The 23,079-nt window shown below is 35.9% G+C and overlaps 1 protein-coding gene across 6 annotated transcripts in view; it reads left to right on the top strand.

Moving 5' to 3' along the window:
* Positions 1-23,079, top strand: part of NPAS3 (neuronal PAS domain protein 3) — a 1,104,268-nt gene that overhangs the window by 1,007,217 nt on the left and 73,972 nt on the right. For all 6 annotated transcript variants that reach the window (XM_007472507.2, XM_007472505.2, XM_056820400.1 and 3 more), the window contains one exon: positions 745-863. In XM_007472507.2, coding sequence (XP_007472569.2) covers positions 745-863 — 119 coding nt within the window. The remainder of the gene's footprint in view (positions 1-744; positions 864-23,079) is intronic.

Below are 23,079 nucleotides of genomic sequence, written 5' to 3'. Positions count from 1 at the left end.
GAAGGGTTTAGACCAGTTGGCTTTTGAGGTTCCTTCTAAATCTAGATCTGTGAACTTAAGCCTTCTTATATTCAGATGACTCCCTGTAATTTGTTTCGAAGACCACCCTGTTGGAAAGATAAAAAAAAAAATGAGCCATCCATTTATGCAAAATCGGTGCTGTAATTTATCCCTTTAAAACCTATTAGTTGAATTTCAGGAAACAGTAGACACTCTCCCTGCCATACTATCCATTTTATTGAGGTGTTTCATGGTACTCTATTGTTCTTAGTATTTGCAAGCAGGCAAAGAAAACAAAATAGAAGAAACTTTCAAGAGAAATGCTAATGGGTCCCTTCTTTCCCTCTTTACCATTGCTGTCTAGATACTGGTACTTTCATAGATTAGCAGATCCATTTTTCTTAAAGGCCGTGAGGATTAGCATGTCACTCAATCCAGAACTATCAAAGCCTCAACTAACTTGACAATTATTTCTTTATTTTTTTAACCCTACCCAGGATATCACAGAAAGTAATGAGTTAATAGGTTGAAAATTTTCTTGATAGAATCTGAAAAAGAGTTATTCTGTATACATATTTTTTTTGCAAAGTAAACATTTTCTAAATGAGTTAAATTGATTACAACACTCTTAAACATCCATCAGTCATTTATTTTTAGTGAGCTCAAGGATCGCACCTGAGAAATAGCTCAGAGGAGATGTGTACAAATCTAAATCATGTGTGTATGTATTTTTGTATTCCTCAGTGGAATCAACAAGCCCCAGTCTACTAACCACTGACAACACCCTTGAGCGCTCCTTTTTCATCCGAATGAAATCGACTCTGACCAAGCGCGGAGTTCACATCAAATCATCAGGATATAAGGTAAGCCTGGCTCCAGATTAAGAGACATTTCTATCTCTAGTCAATCCTGTGTCATTTGTGGTTGGTTTTCTTGCTGTTGTGGATACATATAATACGCCTGGTCTTGAAAGGCACAAAAGCTTTTTAATTACACTTCATCCTCCCTTTGGGGACTCATTAGACTAGTCAGTCTCACTTCAGCCTTTTCTGTTATATTGAAGTGCCCCATGTAATGCCCTTTCTTAAAACACTTCTCTGTGATAGTCTCAATACTATAGAGAATAATGGGAGTTCAATTTGACAGAGAAGGTAGGCTCAATTAATATAATTCTTTTAGGTCATTGTTATAAACCTGCTGCTTTTGGGAGGAGTCCAATTCCCACCCTCTACTTCTCTTACCACTTGGGTCTTTTTAAATAAATGTTCCTTTGATGCCAGCTTTCTCACTTTGCCCTGCTCCAAGCTAACAGACCCTTCCCTCCTAACAAACTGTGTGTGCTAAAGCAAAACAAATCAACATATTGGCCACATCTGACAATATATTCCTCATCACGCACCTAGAGTCTACCACTTTTCTATTGAGAGGACTCTCATTTCCTCATACAGTAAAGAAACAAGCTCTACAAAGAAAGGTTTGCTGTACTAATAGCATCATAGTGCTCTAGTAAGTCACTAGGGCTCATTGGCTAAAACACTTTGTATGAACTTGTGTGCATGAACACCCACACACATAACAAAGATAATTATCTGGGAGTTGGAAAATGCATTTTGAAACTATTATTAAACATTTCATAAAAGCCCATCGTTTACTGTTGAACTGTGTTTGATAAACTTATAAACTTCAGATGTGACCTCCACTATTGTGACAAATGCCATGGAAAGCCATAGTGATCATTCTTACCATTTTAAGGTTAAGAATAGGAGGATTCTGAGCTTAGGAAATTCAGACATTGCAGTTACCATAGCAACATAAACTAAGCCTACCTAAATACCTATGAAATTTATGAGATGCCTTTGGCAATTTGAACGATATCTATTTTGACAATACCTTCGCTGGTGTCTTGCATTTTAGAGGTCAGATAGGAAGTTCTATTGGATGGATGTGCCCAGTGTCATCTTTCTCCATTTCAGAATTTGATGACTATGAATACCTTACTTCTGTAAGAACAACCTAGCATAATGAGAGATTTTACTTTCAACAGATCATTATTATCAGGAATTAAGATTTACTGTACCAGACTCAGAATCTGGCTCTATCCATGAACTTTGGAAGCTGAAGAAAGGGGAAGTGGGGAACAATGAGTTTCATGGATGGTTAGAACTCTGCCTTTAACAGGGTAGCCTAAAAACAGGCTGGCATATGTAAGACAGCTTTAATCTCTAATTGACTGAAATTTAACATGAGGGCAACCTTTTTCTGGTCAATTCAACTAACTGTAGCTTTTGCAGACATAAGCATAGAATTCATTTTGCCTTGGGAAGGGGAAATCACAATCTCCAGGGATGATGGGGAATTTTTTCCCTTTGATACTGACTTACTTCTGCCCAAGTTTAAATTTTTAATATTAATGAGTTTTAAATTGTGTACAAATAAGATTAGTGTTATTGAGAAGTGAGTGCAGGAAAGATGCATTGCTTTTCTTTCAGGGAGACAGTATCCCATCAGTGACTTTCCATTTTGTGACTCTTATCCATGTCTTTTCAGTAAGTTGCCACAGGAAGTATACCCAAAGTTCCTATAGATTTCTTAACACTGTGGGATACCTATCTGTGGGGAGTGAAGGCTGTCCCTTGGGTGACTGATCCATTGTTTTGGCCAATAAAACATTCTCTGTGAATTAGAATGTATAAAGCGGAAATGTTGAAGAACTAAGACTGGAAACATATGGGAGATTCTTCATGGTCTCTTCTATCATGAAGTGATAGAATTTCTTTTATTGTCCCAAATCCATTCTGATAGTTGGAACTTTCCTAAGATTACTTCAAATATTTTCAGTGTCTTGTCTTATTATTCTGAAAATTATGTCACCCCTCACCCCAGCTTATTGAGATCAATTCTTTCCAGAGAGCCCATTTTTTATTTAAGAAACTTAAGGCATTTTTTCTCTTGAGAATCATATAAATGCCCCCCCCCCATCAAATTCCCTCTTTCCCCTCATTCCCATTGGAAAAATGTCCTTCATTAATTAACCTGATTTGGAAGTTAGAGTAGCAAGGTTGGTGGGGCCACACTGACATGGCACAGCTAAATAACATCGCTATTTATCTGTTCATTCTCAGTAAGTAAATCTAGGGGCATATAAAACATTCAAATAAAACTGGTAATCACCCTGCCACCACATAGTAAACACAAATAAAAAGAAACAATGATGATAATTTCTCTGTGCTCACTACAATTTATTGCCCCTGCACTCTAAGATTAAAAAAAAAATTCTTCTTAGTTAGAGACAAGATGTTTAGCATTATCCTGTGAGAATAGTTTTTGTCTTCAGATTTTACTAAAGACTTACCAAATTTAGAATCTTTCTCTTTCCTCTTCATCCCTTTTCTGCCTTTTTCTTCCCCTCTCTTTCTGTTCTAGGTAAATATTAATTTCATTTTCCAAGGAACTTAGGGAGAGTGGTAGGGAGAAGAAGCTCTCTCTCACCAATGTCTCCTCTTCTAATTTTAGTGAGTTCAACATTTTTAAGTTATATGTTCTTCCCTCTCCTCAATGAACCATGCATTCAGTCTTTTCACATAGTAACACACTTCTGTCTCCAAATTGTTATACAGTTAATCACCATAACCAATTCTTTCATCTGTGCCCTTGAACTTGTTCCATCTCATCTTCTGCAGAACTTCACTAGAGCAACCTTCTACCCTTTCATATATCTTCAATCTCTCCTCCATTTATTTCTTCTCCTCTATATGTCTATAGAATTTATGACAGATGGAAGAGTTTTGCAATCAATGCCCTCATTTTTCAGATGAAGAATCCAAGTTTCAGAGTTTAAGTGACTAGTTACTTTATATAGCCAGTATTGTCAAAGATGGAATTTGAATCTCTTTACTCCAAATTGTATGTTCTTTCAACTACAGCATGTTGCTGCTACATATATGTTTGAATACATCTAGACTTTTAAAAAATAAAGAAGCAGCTTTCCTTTGTACCTTCCTATCCATCTGTCATCAGTGGCCTTCTAATTGACTAAACCCATTGGCATTGGTTCCTTCTTCATTCTTCTTGATTTCACAGCAGGATGACATCATTGCCCATACACTCCATCTAAATTCTCTTTCATCTTTTGACTTCAAAGATGCCACATTCTACTGGTTCTCAACTAGACCATCATTGTCTTTTCAGATGAATAGTGGGATACAAACTCTTTATCCTAATCTTGAGTCATTGAAGCATGTCTTCAATGATGGTTCTATCCTTGATTGTCATCCCTTCCTTCTCTATATTCTTTACATCTCTATCTGGATATATTGTTGTCAGCTTAAACTTGACATGTCTAAAACTAAGTCCATTCTTTCTTCCCTATTTGTTTTTCTTTTTAGCTTCACTATTTCTGTAAGTGGTACCATCATTCATCTGAAGTCTTATGCTTTGGCCCTTCCTTTTTCCTTACTTCCCAAAACCAATCATTTTTCAAGCCCTGTCTATTAATACTATTATTGTATCTTTCTAACCAATTGCCTCCTCTCTATTTCCATAATTTTATACTGCCATACCTAAATTCCATTTATATATATATTCTGTGCTTCAGTTAAAATGTAAAAACCTCTATTTCCTGGAAATGTAGTGAACTTTTCTACATTGATGATATTGTTTATGATTTCCCTTATTGTTTAAATGTTCTCTCTTTTTACAATAATTCTTCCAGTCATTTGAAGGCCAACTCAAATGCCATCTTTTCCATGGTCTTTCCTGAGTTGTTCCCCAAACTCAAATGATAACAAGTTTCCCTCAACTGACCTAAAATAAAACTATTATTATGTACTATAATTGTCTGATCCTCCAATTAAACCATATTTATCATAAGAGCAAAGGTTTTGTCCTTTCCAAAATTTGGTACTCTTCTAGCACAATACTATGCACACAGGTATTGCTTAATAAATGAGCTCAGACTCCAACATTTCTGTGAAATAAGTAAGATCTCATCTTGGTGCAGGAAAATTAGCAAGTAAAACTCAATAAGGCTTCTTTGGGTAGAGCAATACAAAATCTCACAAACTGAAAAATGCAGTGAGCCATTCATGGTCCAGTCCCACTGATCATTGGCATGAAAACCTTCACTAGTTCTGTTCCTGATTTGAGCAAGTTTGCACCTCCTTAGGTAGTCTGGTAGCCCCCATTTCCTAGGGGGCTTACCATATTCCTCTCAGACTTAGTGTGAACACTCAACTGACTCTGCAGAAGGGTAGAAATTTCAAAGAGGCAGAATTCCTTTTAAAAAAGTCTCAAAGGTAGAATGGGGCAGGGATCATCTAGGTGGCTCAGTGGATTAAGAGGCAGACCTAAAGATGGGAGGTCCTTAGTGTGACCTCAGATTTCTTAGCTGTGTAACCTTGGGCAAGTCACTTAGTCCCCATTGCTTTGCCCTTGTCTCTATTCTGCCTTGGACCAATATACAGTATTAATTATAAGACAGAAGGCAAGGTAATTTTAAAAATTAATTAATAAAAAATAAATTAAAGAAAAAAGTTAAATGGGCTACCTTAACAGGTAGTAGGTTCCTCCTTGATGGATGTCTTTATGCAAAAGCTGGATGGCCATTAGTCACCTATGTGGCATAAGTAAATCTAGTTCATGTGTCCTTTGAAACAAACTTCCCAACCTTGATTTCCTTTGGTCCCATGTGGCACCAGAATGAGACTTTTGTGAGTTGTTGGGAGTATTAAACCTAAGCTAAATTAACACCCTCACAAGCCCAGCAAAATCACACTGAATTTCAGCAATCAATCAAATACACTACAGTATTTTTCCCTCTTACTGTGTTTTAATATAATCTTGTGAGTAATGTTTCTTTTTGTCCCTGGCTTATTTCTTCATCTGATATATATTGGAAAATGTTCCATACTTCATTTTCTATAGATTAAATGAGGCATGTGTCTACCAAGGCTTATTTCTCATCTAAAGGTAATTTAGTACTTTATATTGATAGCCACATATTCATGTTAGAGACTAAGGTTTTGTAATTAGCAAATGCATTGTGAATAAATTATTTTTGTATTGCCCACCATCTTATATTGCCCATGCTTTTCCTCCCCCTTTATCAGTATAAATTATGAGCTGTTTTTATCTCTGTATCAGTCAATACTTTGATCATTATATTTGATGAAGAGAAAAGTGGTCAAGTGAAGCCAAGATGGAATTTAATGGAAATAAACTTGCAGTTTGGCTTTTTAAAAAATCTACAGTAAAGGTACAGGATTTAAGTGTCTGGCTAGACAGAAATTCAGGTTAAAAAAAATAACTTGTGTTTTTAGTGAGCTACAAGTTCAAAATGAGCCATCTCTGGGACATAGCATCCAAAATGCTTGTGCATCTTAATGAAATGGTTCTGATTTCAACCCATCCCTAATTTACCACTAGGCTGCATTATAAAACCATAGCATATAGAATGATGGAGGTTTTTTGGTCAGACCATGTCAGTCCTAGGTATCACATTATAAGAATAGTATTGAAAAACCAGGGGTAGCTGGGTGGCACAGGGGATGGAGTACCAGGCTTGGAATCAGGAAGACTTCTCTTCATGAGTTAAAATCTGGTCTCAGACACTTACTAGCTGTTTGATCCTGGGTTAGTCACTTAAGCTTGATTACCTCAGTTTCCTCACCTTTAAAAATGATCTGGAAAAGGAAATGGGAAACCACTCTAATATCTCTGCCAAGATAACACCGAATGGGGTCATTCAGACATGACAGAAAAATAACTGACAACAATAAGAACCAAGTCACTGAAAAAAAAAAGAAGGCATATTTCCTTCCCTGGAAATTCTTATGGATAATAAGAGTAATATTGAACCCCAAATAAAATCACAAAGAATCAGATATGACTGAAACAACAAAATTGATAAGCCAGAGAGTGGCCAGAGGAGGGTGTCCAGAATGATGGGAGGACTTGAAAACCAAGCTGTAGCAGTTTTCGTTATGGGAACTGGGGAACTTTAACTTGAAGAAGCAAAAATCTGTAGAAATCTCAATAGTTATCATAGTTCCATTTATCCCTATCGCTGTTCCTCATAAGTACTCATAAAGTACTGTCTTACGGAAGAAGGAACAGACTTTTTCAGCTTGATCGCACAGGGTTAGCAAATAACAGTGAGAGAGAGAGAGCTTAACATAAGGGAAAGCTTTCTATAATTTGAGCATTCCAAAAGTAGAATGGGCTACCTTGGAGAAAGGTGAGTGTTTTTCCCCCATTGGTCTTCAAGCAGAGGCTAGATACCCATTTGTCAGAAACATTAAAGAAGGAATTTTTGCTCAGGTATGAATTGGACCCGCTGACTTTGAGGTCTCTTTCAATTCTGAGATTCTGTGTTTCAATTCAGTAGTTACTTTGTTTTGTTTTAGAAACCTTTTTGTTTCTTTTCTAGTATCAATTCTAAGACAGAAAAACTGCAAAGGCTGAGGGTTAAGTGACTTGCCCAGGGTTGCAGAGCTAGGAAGTATCTGAGGCCAGATCTGAATGCAGGTCCTCCTGACTTCTGACCTGGCAGTCTATTCACAAAGCTTTGGTTACTTTAAAATTGTTGTCACCCCTCCTTCTTACCCTGAAGCTTCTTAGGAACAGCAGAAAGAATAAAATCTCTTGTAGCACACTTCACAGAGCAAAAGTATAGCAGGTGCTCATTCATCCTGATGCCTCAGCAGGGTATGACCCATCTTTATTTCTGTGGCATATTCTTATTCTACTCTTGCTGATTCTTCATGGCTAAGGAAGCTTTTGACAGAGGGGCATAGGTCTGAGGTTGGCCCTTCAGGAGCTGTGGAAAATGTCCCTTGCTATGTCTTCAAATGGTACTTTGTTTGCCCTGCCACAGTCTTCGTGAATGTTGCCCCAGCTTCAAAGGAGCTTCTCAACCAGAAGTTGACATTTGTTTGATTTCGGTCCTCATTTCATTTGAAATCTTCAGTAACAGGTTATTACCAGAACTATTCACTTTTATGCTCTTACTTTTCATTGTTGCCCATGTATCTTAACATCAGGAGACTCATTTAAATTACATCACATCATTATTCTGCCTTCTTCGTTAGGGCTAAGAGGACATATGAGATCAGAGAAAGTAGAAAAGTAAGGAGCATCTGGGTCGTCAACTCCACTGCTATCAATAGAGAACTGCTTCCTCTGGCATGTCTCTTTCTCTTTGGGGTGCCAAGTTCTTGTAAACTACTATTAAATGTCTACCAGTGCTCCTGTCACTTCTCAGGTAATAGTCTGCCTTTTGCCACTGCCCTGTCTCTAAGAGGATGAGAGGGGAACCAGCCTGAACCAGAAAATGTAGACAGATGGAAAGAGAATCTCTGTGGTGTCTGAGTAATGACCGAGGCTAAAAGTGTCTCCAGATTCTTTAGAGAGGAAAGCTTCCAATGCCAGTAATTCCTCAAGACTGTTATATATTACAACAGATTACTGAGGCAGGCTGTGAAATCTCCATCCCTAGATATTTTTAAGAATCAATAATCACTCATCTGGGACGATTTGGGCACAGTCCTCTTTATAGACAGGGGATGAACTAAATGGATTCTGAAATCCCTTCTGGTCCTATGTTTAAATGAATGTAGTGAATGAAAGAGTCACCACTATATAGAGAATAGGGAGAAAACCTGAGAAGTCAGAAGGATCAGGATTCAAATCTCACCTCTGAGATATAATAGCTGGTTGACATGGACAAGTCACTTAACCCTTCACATCCTGTGGTATCTTTTTTTTTAACTAAATAAGTTAGAAATGTCCATAATGAAAATTCTTTATGCTGATGAAATCATAGATATTAACCAAGTTTAAAGGGGGATTAAAGAACAAGGGGAATAAAATAAAAGCATAGAGCAGGCAATATATTTGCTTCTCTGCTTATTGAGATTGTTGGTGCATCCTATCTATTCTGAAGAAAACTATAATAAAGCCTTAACTACCACAGCAATAAATTACAAAGTAATTATTAACTTTACAAATTATTATCTACCATACAAAAGGAATCACCACAGTGTTTCTGATCCCTAAGTCTATATCTCATTGTATCGAGTCAATATAAATGTTAATTTATCAGGGAACCATGAGGGCATGAGTATGGGAACTTCCAGAGTGGGAAATCTCTCTACCACTTCAAACAGCATGTAACTTAGTCTCAGAGAACCTTTCCGGGCCTTTTTCAGAGGACCAATGATGAAACATTTATCCAAAACAGAGTTGATGGATTTAGAGCACATAATAAGACATACATATGTGTGTATACATATATATATATGTCAATCATTATTAAATGCCTACTGTGTGCTAGGCATTGTGCTAATCACTAGAGGTACAAAAAGAGGAAAAAGGAAGCCCTTGTCTTCAAGGAGTGTAAGTGATATTTATAGAAACAGACACAGCAGCTACATCTAACAGTGTATAAAACATTCCATACCCATTGGCTACTACATCCTTGCCAACAAAAAGAGGGAGACATATTTGCTCATTTTTTTCTGTAAGGCAGAAGCAGCAGCAGCAGCAGCAGCAGGAATACTAGTAGTAGTAGTGTGGTGGTGGTGGTTGTTATTGTTATAGTAGCTGTAGTAGTAGTAGTAGTAGTAGTAGTAGTAGTAGTAGTAGTAGTAGTAGTAGTAGTAGTGGTGGTGGTAGTAGTAGTAGTAGTAGTAGTAGTAGTAGTAGTAGTAATATGTATTCAATACTTACTTTTTGCTAAGTAATTTTACAAATATCTCATTTGAGTCTTACAACAATCCTGCAAGGTAGGTATTATTGTTATTATTTTTAAATTTTTTTTAAACCCTTACCTTCCATCTTGGAGTCAATGCTGTGTATTGGCATGTATTGGCTCCAAGGCAAAAGAGTGGTAAGGGCTAGGCAATGGGGGTCAAGTGACTTGCCCAGGGTCACACAGCTGGGAAATGTCTGAGGCCAGATTTGAACCTAGGACCTCCCGTAGCTAGGCCTGGCTCTCAATCCACTGAGCTATGCAAGGTAGGTATTATTATTCCCATTTTACAGATGAGGAGACTAAAGCTAAATAAACTCCAAAATAAAATAGATAATGTCTGAGATCAAATTCTTTTATATATTTTTCCCTGTAAATTCCACATGAAAGGTCTATCCAATATGCTCTGAGACTTTATTGGATTTTAATATTTTAAGGGTACCAGTACAGTATTTGAGTTGTCCATCTGTTATTCCTTACTTTGCCTTCAGGGCTTCTTCTTTTTTTTTTTTTTGGTCATGTGTGTCTTAGATAATGTCATTTAGACCATTTTTTTAATGCAAGTCATCTTTTGTAATATGATTCAGACTGCTCACATTAACTATACCTCTTTCCCTTGTCTTCAAGTCTTCTGAAAGTTTAATTCTGATATCATGGAATTCCATGATTCACAGTCAAAGAGCACCCCTGGAGAATGACGATTGTGATTTTTTTAAAGGGGACTTTTTGCAGTAGTAAAGAGGTTGGGATCACTAGAAACACTACAATTTCCCAAATGTGATAGAGCTTAAGGCTCCTTCTATGCCAAGGCCATCCATTGTGTCTCCACAGCATCAAAGACACTATTGCCTTTGGCTTCCATATCTCCCTGCTTGGCAAGGAAATGATATAATTTCTGATCACATCAATTTCTGAGTTGTTTCAGCCATCCAAGTTTAATTATTGCTTTGTGCATATTCCACATCTTTAAGAAATAATGATAGAAGGTCTTTACTTCTGTCCATTTCCTATTTTTGAAGTTGTCAATGTGTTTTAAAAAGTTAGGTTAGAGCTGCTGTAATTGCACACAATGTCTTCTAATTTAGTATTGATTTTTACTTTTGCCCTAACCAGTTAATAATCTGGCTGCACATGAAGAGCTGGTTCTGAAATGAATACTATGTCTGCAATCAATTATTTCCTATCTCTTAAAATATTCCATTTAATTCTGTCAGGCTTTTTTTTTTTTTACCATATCCAATACCTCCCTACTCTTCTTGAAGAAAGCAATTCAGGATGTGGAATCTAAATTTAGACTCATGTGTGATATGAAATTCTTTATCATCTTTCATTTCTTAATGCTAAATTATACTTGGTTTTGGGAGATTTTGTTTTCCTATCACTTTCATTTTCAAATATTTCTCTTCTCTCTCCCCTTGATACCAAGGGTCCCATCAAATAATGAGTCATGCTTTCTTTAGAAGCTTGGGACAACTAACTTTGCCAACTCATATTCACATCTTTGATCTATTCTTCAAATTTCCTGCAATTTCATTATTTCTTCTAATTTTTATAGAGTAGAAACATGAATCAATTCCTATGGTTGTATCTCAATTCATTAGTTGCTTGATGAAGATGATTCATTGAAATTATTAGGCATTAGCATAATGTTTATAGATAATGTAAGAACAGAACTCACCCTCTTTCTACTATTCTGTCATTATCATGGGAACAGGAGGGGACATGTTCTTATTTTTAGTGGCTTTGTGGGTCACCTTAACGAAAAAGTTGGTTACCAGTGGCCAACCTTCTTCAAGTGAGCTTTTTGTATTTAGCTAGGCTAGTTTTTGGCCAGAAGGCATATTTTCTCATCAGGTCTGGGTTCAGAGCTTAAACAACTTGGTAAACTGATGTGCCTTAGTTCCTATTTTGATAAAATAGGGATAATAATAGGTGAACTATATATCTCACAGGGTTGGGATGGGAACTACATAAGCTGGTTGTATGACTTGAGTACTCTGTGAACTGTAAAACACTGTATAAATGCTAAGTATTTTTCATAATAAAATGAAAATGTGTTTTATACTTCCTACACTTTATATTGCACAATGTTAACCTAAGCTCCAACAACACCTTCAAGTGCTAACGCCTATAGTAAGTGCTATTTAATCTAGCAATCTATGTTACTTCAAAATAAAATACTGGTATAATTTATATGGCTAAAAATTAGAAGATTAAAGAATGGAGACAGAAATTAGAATTACTTATCACAGCAAAAAGACAGGTATGAGTTGTGACTTGATCTCAGACTTCACTTGAAATCTGAAAATATTAGAGTTGGAAGGGACCATAATGGTCACCTAGCCCATCTCCTACCTCTTGCAGGAATCTGCCCTACAATATCCTCAACAGCTGGTCATTCTCTGCTTAAACACTTTCAGTAACAGAAAGCATGAAACACATCATTCCGACTTTTGCCCTCAAAATAAATACAGAAAGAGTCTACTTTCTCTTTCCGTGATGACCCTTTGAATATTTGAGGGCAACTATCATGTTCCTCTCCATATTAAACATTCCCCAAATAATGAGATTTCCAGGATTTTTTGTCACCTTGGTGATTGATTCTCCTCTTGATACACTCCAATGTATCATTGTCCCAATTAAAAAAGGAAACCTAGTACCAGAGTCAATTGGTCAGCTAAGTAGTACACTGATAGAGTGGCAGGATAGAGCACTGAGCCTGGAGTCAGGAAGATCTGAATTCAAATCTTACCACAGACCCTTTCAAGCTTTGTGATCCTGGGCAAGTCACTTGACCCTGTTTGCCTTAGTTTCCTCATCTGTTAAGTGAATTGGAGAAGGAAATGGCAAACCATCACACTATGTTAGCCAAGAAAACTCTAAATGGGATTCATGAAAAGTTGGACAAGAGTAAAATGACTGAACAACAAAAATGTGAGTCAGTAATTCAGATGTTGGGTAACTAACTCAGAGCTCAGCAAAACTTAATACAAACACTTTGCTTCTGTCTGTGCTGTGTAAGACTGCATAAGCTTTTTTAGTAATCATCTCATACTTTGGGCTCAGGTTGAAATTGGAGCCATATAAAACCTCCAGATAGAATCTTACACACACATACACACACACACACACACACACACACACACACACACACACACTACTACTACTACTGCCACACCAAAATTCTTAATCTTTTATTTCATTTTTTAGAAAATACAAATTATTTCTGTTAAATTTCATCACTTGAATTTTTGTCAATTATTCATCTTGTTAGGAATTTTATTGAGTCCTAAACTCTCTCATCCAATCTATTAACTCTTCCCCTCCCAATTTTTTGCCATCCACAAATCTTATACACAGTACTTGTCTTCTACGGTTTTCATCCAAACAATTGATTGAAATGCAGAGGAAAGAAACAGTGACATCAACTTTTCAACCTTATAATTGCATTGTAGTTCTTGCTTGCCATTGTACCATAGTCCTTTATAATCTGGTTTCTAGTACAACATTAAGTACAGCTAACTGTTTCTTGTATTGAAGGCTAGACTCCTCAAGTGTTTGTCATCTCTATTAGCCACTGATCTGTAAACCTATTACAGCATCAGCAAGCAGCTATGTATAACGTCTATGAATTCTAAGGCTCTGGATAACTGTTATCCAAAATTTCAAGTATGAAGCTAACTTCTACAGACTTCTTTCTATTATATTAACATGGTAAGAGACTCAAGAACACCCTTCTATGCCTGATATGATCTTGTCAGGATTAGCCTTCTAAAATGCAAGTGGTTAAAAAATTAAGGCAAAGATAAGATAGTTGATGCTCATCAATCAATTCTTTTTCTTTATAACCAACTAGCACCCATCAAGGATCATAAACTTAGCAAATCATACATATTTTAGTAAAATTTCTAATGTGGATAGTTAAACTTTTAGTTTTTCTGTTTTTTTTCCTGAAAAATTGTTTTTATGAGTTTCTTTTAGAACTTTTCTTTTTGGTTCCAAAAACCATTTGTTTTTTTCTTGCTTTCCTTTCAATAAATATAACAATCATAGTAATAGAATGCACCTGCTAATTTAGCAATGTATTTAAAATAAGTAAAAAAGAAAAGAGGAGGGGGAAAGAAAAAATAATTTATTTAACTAAATAAATTTAAATAGTGCCTTTAACTCTCCTTATTAGAGATATTTATAATAAAATTATTTTTCATATATCCAAAAGACTTAGGAATTAAAGGACAAATACATTTTATTGGGACAACCAAAAATAGCCAGACAAGCACTATTTAAATGTGTTAAAATTACTATCTTATATAATATCCTAATAAGGATAATAGCTATAAACAGAATATATACAATTTCAGTTTGCTTAATTACTCTTCGGAACAAGATAACTCGACTATAAGTCTCATGACATCAGAAAAACAATATCTTTATTCATTACTTGTATGCAAACCTGAAATCTTTACCCTATAATTAATGTCTGGCAAAATGAATTTGGTAAAGGTTGTAATGCATTATTAGATTTCCTAACCCAAAACAGATAAAGGACAATAAGAAGAGGCAATTCAAGGATAAACTTCCAGTGGTTTTCTGGAAGTCAGATAAACTGTAATAAGAGCTTCCTTCCAAGTGGAGAAAATGCATTTAATTCTAGAGACTTTCTTCTTGCTCAGATGTCATGAATTTGAATGTATACTGTAAGGGAGAAGGGGATCACTAACTTATTGTATCCACACTCTTACACAAAAGGTTTCTATAGACTAGTTCCTTTTGGAAACAATGCTATTTGTTCAAATTCCATTTAACATGCAATTATTATCTGTCTACAGAATGCAAAAGATGCTAGGTACTAGGGTTTTAGAAACAAAAATGAAAAGCAATCTTTGCCCATAAGGAATAATAATAATAATAGCTGGTATCTTATAACTCAAAGATTTTAAAAGTGGTTTCATATACATATCTCATTTGATTCTCACAACAACCCTGTGAGGTAAGTGATTTTCTTATTCTCATTTTACAGATGAGAAAACTGAGGCTGACAATGGGTAAAAGGACTTGCCCGTGGTCACAAAGAATTAAATGTCAGAAATATGATTCAAACCCAAGTCTTTCTGACCTCAAATTCAGTCTTGTATCCATTATCCCAAATTGCCTCTATTATCTGTCCAGATTGGCATGCCTCACAGTAAAAAAAAAAAGTGCCTAGAGGTCCTTCTTGATGTATAGCAACTATGCATTGGATCTGGATTTGGATAATTTGGTCTCTAACCCTAGGTCTCAGAATTAATACCTCTCTGACCTTAGGCAAATCACTTCCCTTTTCTGTATATTCAGATTTCTCATTTCTAAAATGAGGTGGTTGGACAAGATCAGGGATTATTAATTAACCTATTTTCAGGTGATGGACCAAAAAATGGGTTCTTTATCATTAATGCATTTAAATGTTAAAAGAGAGAGAGAGAGAGAGAGAGAGAGAGAGAGAGAGAGAGAGAGAGAGAGAGAGAGAGAGAGAGAGAGGGAGAGAGAGAGAGAGAGAGAGAGAGAGAGAGAGAGAGAGAGAGGAGAGAGAGAGAGAGAGAGAGAGAGAGAGAGAGAGAGAGAGAGAGAGAGAGAGAGAGAGAGAGAGAGAGAGAGAGAGAGAGACAGCTTAGCTAGGTAGCATAGTAGAAAGAGGTCTACACCTGGAGTCAGAGGATCTCTGTTCAAAACCAGACCAACCTCAGACATATTTCGTAGCTGTGTGACCCTGGGCAAGTCATTTAACCCCAAATGCCAACTTTTGCTGCTCTTCTGTCTTAGAACTGATACAGAAGGTAAGAGTTTTAGAAAATAAATAGGATTACTAGGGAAACCAATTATATTGAAATGCAGTTGTCCATTTTTTTCTTGTTTGCAAACTCTAGTAAGAACACCTACAAATTGATTACTAAGATCCTTTTCTAGCTCTAAAATCCCATTTTCCAATAACATGTATTTGATCATATGCTTCAGGCTAGAAGCCTCTGGCATTTTCATTCACCATAGATAGGCCTCATCCCTCTGCCAAATGCCCACCCTGATTGATCCTAGCTCTGCCTCATCTTTAATGTGATTACATTTTTCTAAGAGTAGTTCCTGCTTACCAATTCCAAACTCTTCACAATGTATAAATATAATTCTGTTGGCTGATTACAGTCTCTATGTTCCAAAAGCTGGCTTAACATTCATATTGAATCTTATGAATCACTCAAGTTCTGAACTCATTTTCTTAACTGTTGAGTCATTGCATTGAGCTGACTAGAAAACTCTCCCTTTTGAGTAAAAGATAAAGAATCCAGGACTCTGAAGGGCTGATCTTTTTCTCTGTTCATGACTCTTGTTAGAACTAAGGACTTTGGCCTCATTTTGTTCTCAGTCACTTAGTTCATCTCTTCGTAAACTGGCAATAAAAGTGTCTGGTACTCATATCATTTGGTTGGATAAAAGGTACTATTATAAAGTGCTTTGAGATCCTTAAAATACAAACAGTGTGGAAATGTACTATATAACTTTTGAGAAAGATTCCTTTTACCAAGCACTGTCAGATCAACCAGTATTCTATAGAAATATTCAGCAAGTAGGTCTTTTGTTCATCCATTCTCTTCATTTTACACCAAAAATATTTCAGAGATCTGTGGGTTGTTTGGTTTTGTTTTGTTTTTAAAGAAAAAATGTAGGGGGCAGGTGGGTAGCTCAGTGGATTGAGAGCCAGGCCTAGAGACAGGAGGTCCTGGGTTCAAATCTGACCTCAGACACTTTCCAGCTGTGTGACCCTGGGCAAGTCACTTGACCCCCATTGCCTAGCCCTTACCACTCTTCTGCCTTGGAGCCAATACATGCCAATACATAGTATTGACTCCAAGATAGAAGGTAAGGGTTTAAAAAACAACAACAACAAAAAAAAAGACAAATGAGCTAGCATATATTCTATAATATGCATATGTACACATATATATGTCACATCTGTTTTATATACAAATGTAAGATATACATAAGGCACTTTATGATTGCTAGTTAGGCAATCATAGCATGGTGGAAAGTTTTTCTGGAAGCCAGGACCATCTATGTACCAACTTTGCTTCTGACACATACAGGCCATGTGAATTACTTAAGTTCACAGTGTTCTAGAAAACTCTAAGATAGAAACTCTTAACCTAACATCTTGGAATTTCTTTTTAAGACAATGACTTTTAAACTGGCATCTATGATTTTTTCATATATTTTAATATTTCTATTTCAGCATACTTGGTTTCCTTTTTAATCCTACATATTTTATTTTATTCATTTAAAAATATTCTTAAAAGCAATTGATTGGCTTCATTGAATGCCAGTGGGGTCTATGACATAAAAAAGCTAATAATCCTTGCACTGTAACTTGCAAAGAAGGTGCCAATCTATATGGAAAGAGTGTCCTCATCTGTGAATCCCCTGTATCAATGAAATTAGTTTTAGTCCCCATGGCTTATGAAAACGATATGATGATTATGGTGTGGTGGTACATATTATTGATCAAACATAATAATAATGCATTTACTCTTTATTTCCTGTCTTTTGAGATTTAGTTTAAACTACCTTATTAAAACTCCTACTGATAAATATCTCAACCTATCTTCATCTTAGTGGATGATCTATAAGAGCCCGCCCATGGTCAGTCCTCAAGAAATGAGTCTCTCTCCAAACTAGGTTGGTCTTCAGATAACAGAAATATAGTTTATCGCCAGTTCTGTCTTAGAGGGGTCCCAACTTGGTAGTGTCTTCAAGGGTAGATAGAGATTCAATAGTATTGCCTTCAACAACCTGGGATTACTTCTGTACCACAAAAGCTTATATACATAAATATATATATATATACATATCCTGAAATCCATCTCTGATGCTGTATATACACATCTGCTGATGTGTGTGTATATATATATGTTTGTGTATATATATTGAGAGATATGTATATTTATACACATGTATACATATTTATACATATATTCAGATTCACATATGTATGTTGTTTTATATATTTATACTTGTGTATATTGCACAAGTATTATATAAACAAGCATGTATCTATATATTTCTCTAAAATCCATAATTATTGCATATATACCCACACACATATGTATATTATACCTACACCTATACAACACATACACACACACTTTTATCCAAAATAATAGTTGACCATCAACAACTCTGGTTACAGGATTGAAAATAGCACTTTCAGTTCCCAGTTGACAGCCAACAACTGCAATGGACACAAGCTTTCCCTTGGCTGGCAGCAGGATTTTTCTGTCCAAATGGTCTTGGGAGTCATGAAAAGTGAATCCTTCCCTTGTGCCAGCTTTGACTTTCTTTCTATGAAAGAGGAAATAGAAATGGGAATGGGTGGCTGATGGCTTTAGACAAGAGGGCTAATTCTTCAGCTGCCAGGTTCTGTTGCTATTATGAAAAGTTGTGGTTTTCCCCTTTTTTAAATAAAAAAAATAACTATGTGTGGAGATATTATATTCTTAGAATTGTGCATGTTATAATAATCCATGTTTTCAAATCAACTTGTATTTCACTTGAACTTGGTCTAGTGACTGGAATTGTAGATAATGTAATCAAGAGTCAGTTAATTAATGATGTCATTCTGAAGGTCTTTCACTGTACTCTACAATCCCTCTTTCAAATCTCTTCTTTGGAAAGCAGTGAAAGCAGAGTAGTCTACAAGAGAGATGCCTAGAGGGGAAGCAGGGAAACCCAATTCTATGAATAGCACGGATCCCTAAATGGCTGTGACCTTGGACAAGGCTTTTAATGACTCTGTGCTTTCATTTCCACTACAGATAATGTTTTTGTCTTTGGAATTCATCAGAGGTCTGTTGTTGAAAGCCAGTGTGGTATAGTGGATAGCACATAGACCTCAGAATCCTAAGACCTAGGTTTCAGTCTAGGGCCACTTACTACCTATTTGATTTTGTGTAAGCACAACCTCTCTAAGTGGGGCTATAGTGGCTTGATGTTTAGGGAATGATGAGAAACAAGACATGTGCCCCAATAGCCTTCCATAGATGGATGAATTGTTTACCCATTCATTCTTCTGCTTGTACAAAATCTCCATCTTTAATTTGACTTATTAAATCCATCTATTCCTTCAGTGTTTTCTTTCCATTGATTGTAATACCATGTATATCTAGTCACATCCATGTTGTTTGATGCAAAATACCAGATCCTAGGAGGTAGAGTTGGTATTCATCTATTTCCTTGGATTAGTGCCACAGGCATTAATATTTAATAAATGTCTTTCTAAAAGTGATAATGATTTCTGATGCTACTCTTAAAAACCTTATCAAAGGAGAATGTCAAAGGATGCCATTATCACCTATCTTTGAGGAGGTCAGTCAGTCATTAAGCATTTATTAAGTGCCTACTACATGCCAAGTATTGCCAAAAGCTCTGGGGATACCAAGAAAGGTAAAAGATAATCTCTGCTATGAAGGAGCTCACAGACTAATGAGGGAGACAACATGCAAACAACTATGAGAAATGATCAAGAGGGAGTTGAAATCCAAGATTAGTTGGATGGTAAGAGTATCTAACTGCCCTCAGTATGTTCAAAGCATCAAGTCTGCATGAGCTATCCAAGGATACTGAAAGGATCAGAGGATGGGATTATTGATGGCCTCTGAAAAATGGTGGGAGAGATGCCTTTGGACTTAAGGTGGGCAGAAGTTTTCCTCATTTTCATGAAAAGGAGGAGGGTGTATTCTTTAAAGTATACGCCAGCGAGCTTCACTTCAGTTCTAAGCAAAATGCTAGAGCATATCAACCAGCAGTCAGTTTACGTTCATCAAGATCACATTTGATTAGTCAGACTTCCACTTTTGATAGGATCACTAGTCTAGTATATCAGGGAAATGCTAATAACAAAATATACTTGTATTTTAGGGGAGTATTTAAGAAAATCTCTCATTAAATCCTTGTCTAAAGATAGAGAGATGTGGGCTAGATAATATTAGCTTTAGATGGGTTTGGAACTGTCTAAATGACCTAATTCAAATGTACCAACATCAAACTCGAGGAAGGGCTTTTATGGAGTGTCTAAGGGACCCTTTTTTTTATCAAGTATTTAGGTAAAGGCATAGATAGTATATTTACAGAATTTGTGACTGAGAAGTAATAATTATAGTATTGACTAGTTTTTATGTAGTGCTTGTAAGTTTGCAAAAATGCTTTTACATATATTATATCATTTGATCCTCATAATCCTGTGAGGTAAGATCCTTTATTATCTCAATTTTTCAGACGAGAAAAATAACTCAGATTAAATGACTTGTCCAGGATCACACAACTAGTAAGTCTCTATGGTCATATTTGAACACAAGTCTTTCTGACTCCATATGGGTCCAATACTCTATAAAATATTGTATCACCAGGATCCAAAAAAAAAGGTATCAAGAGACTGGGATCATTTTACACCAAATCTTTTCAGATCCAAATAAACAGGAATTAAACTGAAAATCTCATATGTAGGTTTAAAAAATCAATTGCGTAAGTATTGACTGGAAGAAGCATGACCAGATAATATTTCAAATGAAAAGATGGGCAGGGATTTTGGTGGAGAGTGAAGTCCAATATTTGTCAAAAAATGCAAAATGATGCTTGAAAGAGGTGCCACAATCCAAAGTTGCCTTAATAGAAATAGAGAATTCAGAAAGAGGGTGGTGATGGTCCTGATATGGGTGGGGGAGGGGAGAACAAGAGAAGGGATGGAGAAAGAGATAAAAGAGAGAAATAAAGGAGACAGGGAGAGATGGGGGGAAGAAAGATATCTATAAGTGTGTGTATATATACCTATACATCTATGCATCTACATCTCTATAAATATATATATATATATATATATATATATATATATATATATATCCGTCCATATATATTTATGTGTACACACTTGCCCTCTCTGACTAGTTCAACCATATAGTCTACATTTTGGAGAGGTCAAACTGGAGCATTTTTAAAAATAGCAAAGATGGCCCCTGTGTGAATGGACTGAAAACTTATTTTGAAGAACATGCTGGCACCCAACAAACACTAATGAATACTCAAACCTACTCATAGTCGTCCTCATTCAAGCTTTAAACAGAAAAGCCCTTGAGACTCTTTGGCCCCTGCAACATCCTTCCCCATCTGTGACAACATAAATCAAACCTACCAAACACTCTGTCCTGTTTTATAAAAATAAAATCAAATAAAAGGATGATTCCTCTGCTATTTCAAAATTCAAAGTATCCATTCTTGATTTACTGCTTGCTTAGAATAATATTTTTACATAACCATGGGATTTTTACAGAGACTTTATCCAACAACACCTGAAACATGAAGCTCAGATTAATCCTATATTCTAACTTAACCTAGGGGAAAGACACATTGTAGATGTTTTGATTATATCTATTCCAAACATTCCTTTTTTTTTAACAGTATCATTAGTAATCTGTCATTCTAATAATAATAATTCCCTTTTGACATCATGGAGGTAAAAAGAAATCATCGCTGACATCAAAATGAGGTGATATTTCAGCCGTATTATTTCACTGAAGATAAAATGGAAGTCTTTATTACTCCCTATGCTTTTAAAGAAAGCTGAGCAAGACTTACCCTGACCCTAGAGCTTATCCACTGGAATACATCTGAAACTGGTGTAAAATAAGTAATTTTAATTGTTCTGACTACATTTTTCTGTGTGTTGCTATTCCCCACAGCCAACATCTTTAGACCTAGAAAGAAATGCTCTCTATGAAACTTTCCTAACAAATTTGTTCCCAATTCATAGACACCTTGAAAGTCAATAGGAAAAGTCTTCTGTTGGTGAGAATGATTCATTCTTTATTAAATTTCCTTCCCAATCCCCCAAACTCACGATGACTGAGAATTGATGTCACAGAATAACCGAGGAGTGCAGAAGTCTGGGCTGAGATGGGCCAATTTGGACTGAATGCATGATGACAAAACAATTGGTTAGGAAGTAAAAATAGTGAGCTACTTTGCACATTTTGTGTAGGTGTCTCTGCATGTGACTCTTTTTGAAAGAATCATTGTCCACATATATAAAGGAAATGGGACATCTTAGACTGTCAAGCCTATTTTCAAACTCCTGGTATATTAGAAAAAACATGAACGTTGAGAACAATGTATTACGGAAACTCTCGAGTACTACACATTTAGATATAGGAATGGGGGTCTGTAGTAACTTCTTCATTTTAAGAAAATTATATCTGTGGAAAGGAAAAATTTACTTTATTAATGTCATGTGTATGTGTGTATGCATGCTTATGTATGCCCACTGAGGTCTCAGTATTGCATATGTGACCCCTTTAAGAAAACACTTAATATACATATGTGTTTTGGGGAGGAAAAAGAAGGAATCACGACCTATAATTTCATCAGGGTAGAGAACTTCCAATTTTGAAAATTCCCTTCCTTTATGAAGATTGGCACATTTATAACTTAGCCTACAAATTATGTATGTAAATATACATACACAATTACATATATGCAATAAAATTATTATGTATATTATATATGTATGGAATATGTATGCATATGTATATGTGTGTGCACATATAGACATATAAAATACTTTGTGTGTGTGTATCTATATATATATGTGTGTGTGTGTGTGTGTATGATTTAACAATTGTCAGGAACTTCTTTCACGGATGACGATAATTCATCTGTGAGATAGACTTAGATAGCTACCTGGGACAGTGAGTGGCTAAATGGCGTATCCATCATTACATAGTTGATTTGTGTAAGGCGCAAGACCTGAACTCAGGCTTTCCAGATTCCAAGACCAGACCTCTATCACGTATTCAGTGCTGCCTCTTATATATAAAAACATGGAAGAGAAAAATTTAAGCCCGAATGAAAACTAACATTCATATCAGGGGAATTGAAAAAAATATATTCACTAATCAATACCTTGTTGACACCCCTGTTGTGCTGTTTGGTTGCTTAAGACCCGGACCTTGACATCTTTCCATGTGAAAATGTTCACCGAAGCTCTCTGTCCTTGCTGTGAAATGAAAGTTGTTTTAAATTCCCCAAGTCGATCAGAATTCAAGTACATCTTCATTTGCTGACAGACCCAAATGACTCTAATGAAGGCCAGAGACTTTAGTTCAAACAACAAATGATTAAAATAAACAGTAGCAATATAAAAAGTGAGTTTGCTTAATGTTCATCCCCACTAGAGATATTAGACCATGTTTCATCTTTAGCGTTAAAATAAATAAGTCTATCGGTTTGCACAAATACATATTCGATCTATTACGCCATAT

This window comes from Monodelphis domestica, chromosome 1 (assembly GCF_027887165.1).
Source record: "Monodelphis domestica isolate mMonDom1 chromosome 1, mMonDom1.pri, whole genome shotgun sequence".
Lineage (NCBI taxonomy): Eukaryota > Metazoa > Chordata > Mammalia > Didelphimorphia > Didelphidae > Monodelphis > Monodelphis domestica.
Note: the sequence above shows the minus strand (reverse complement) of the source record. Positions and strands in the feature narration are given on the sequence as shown.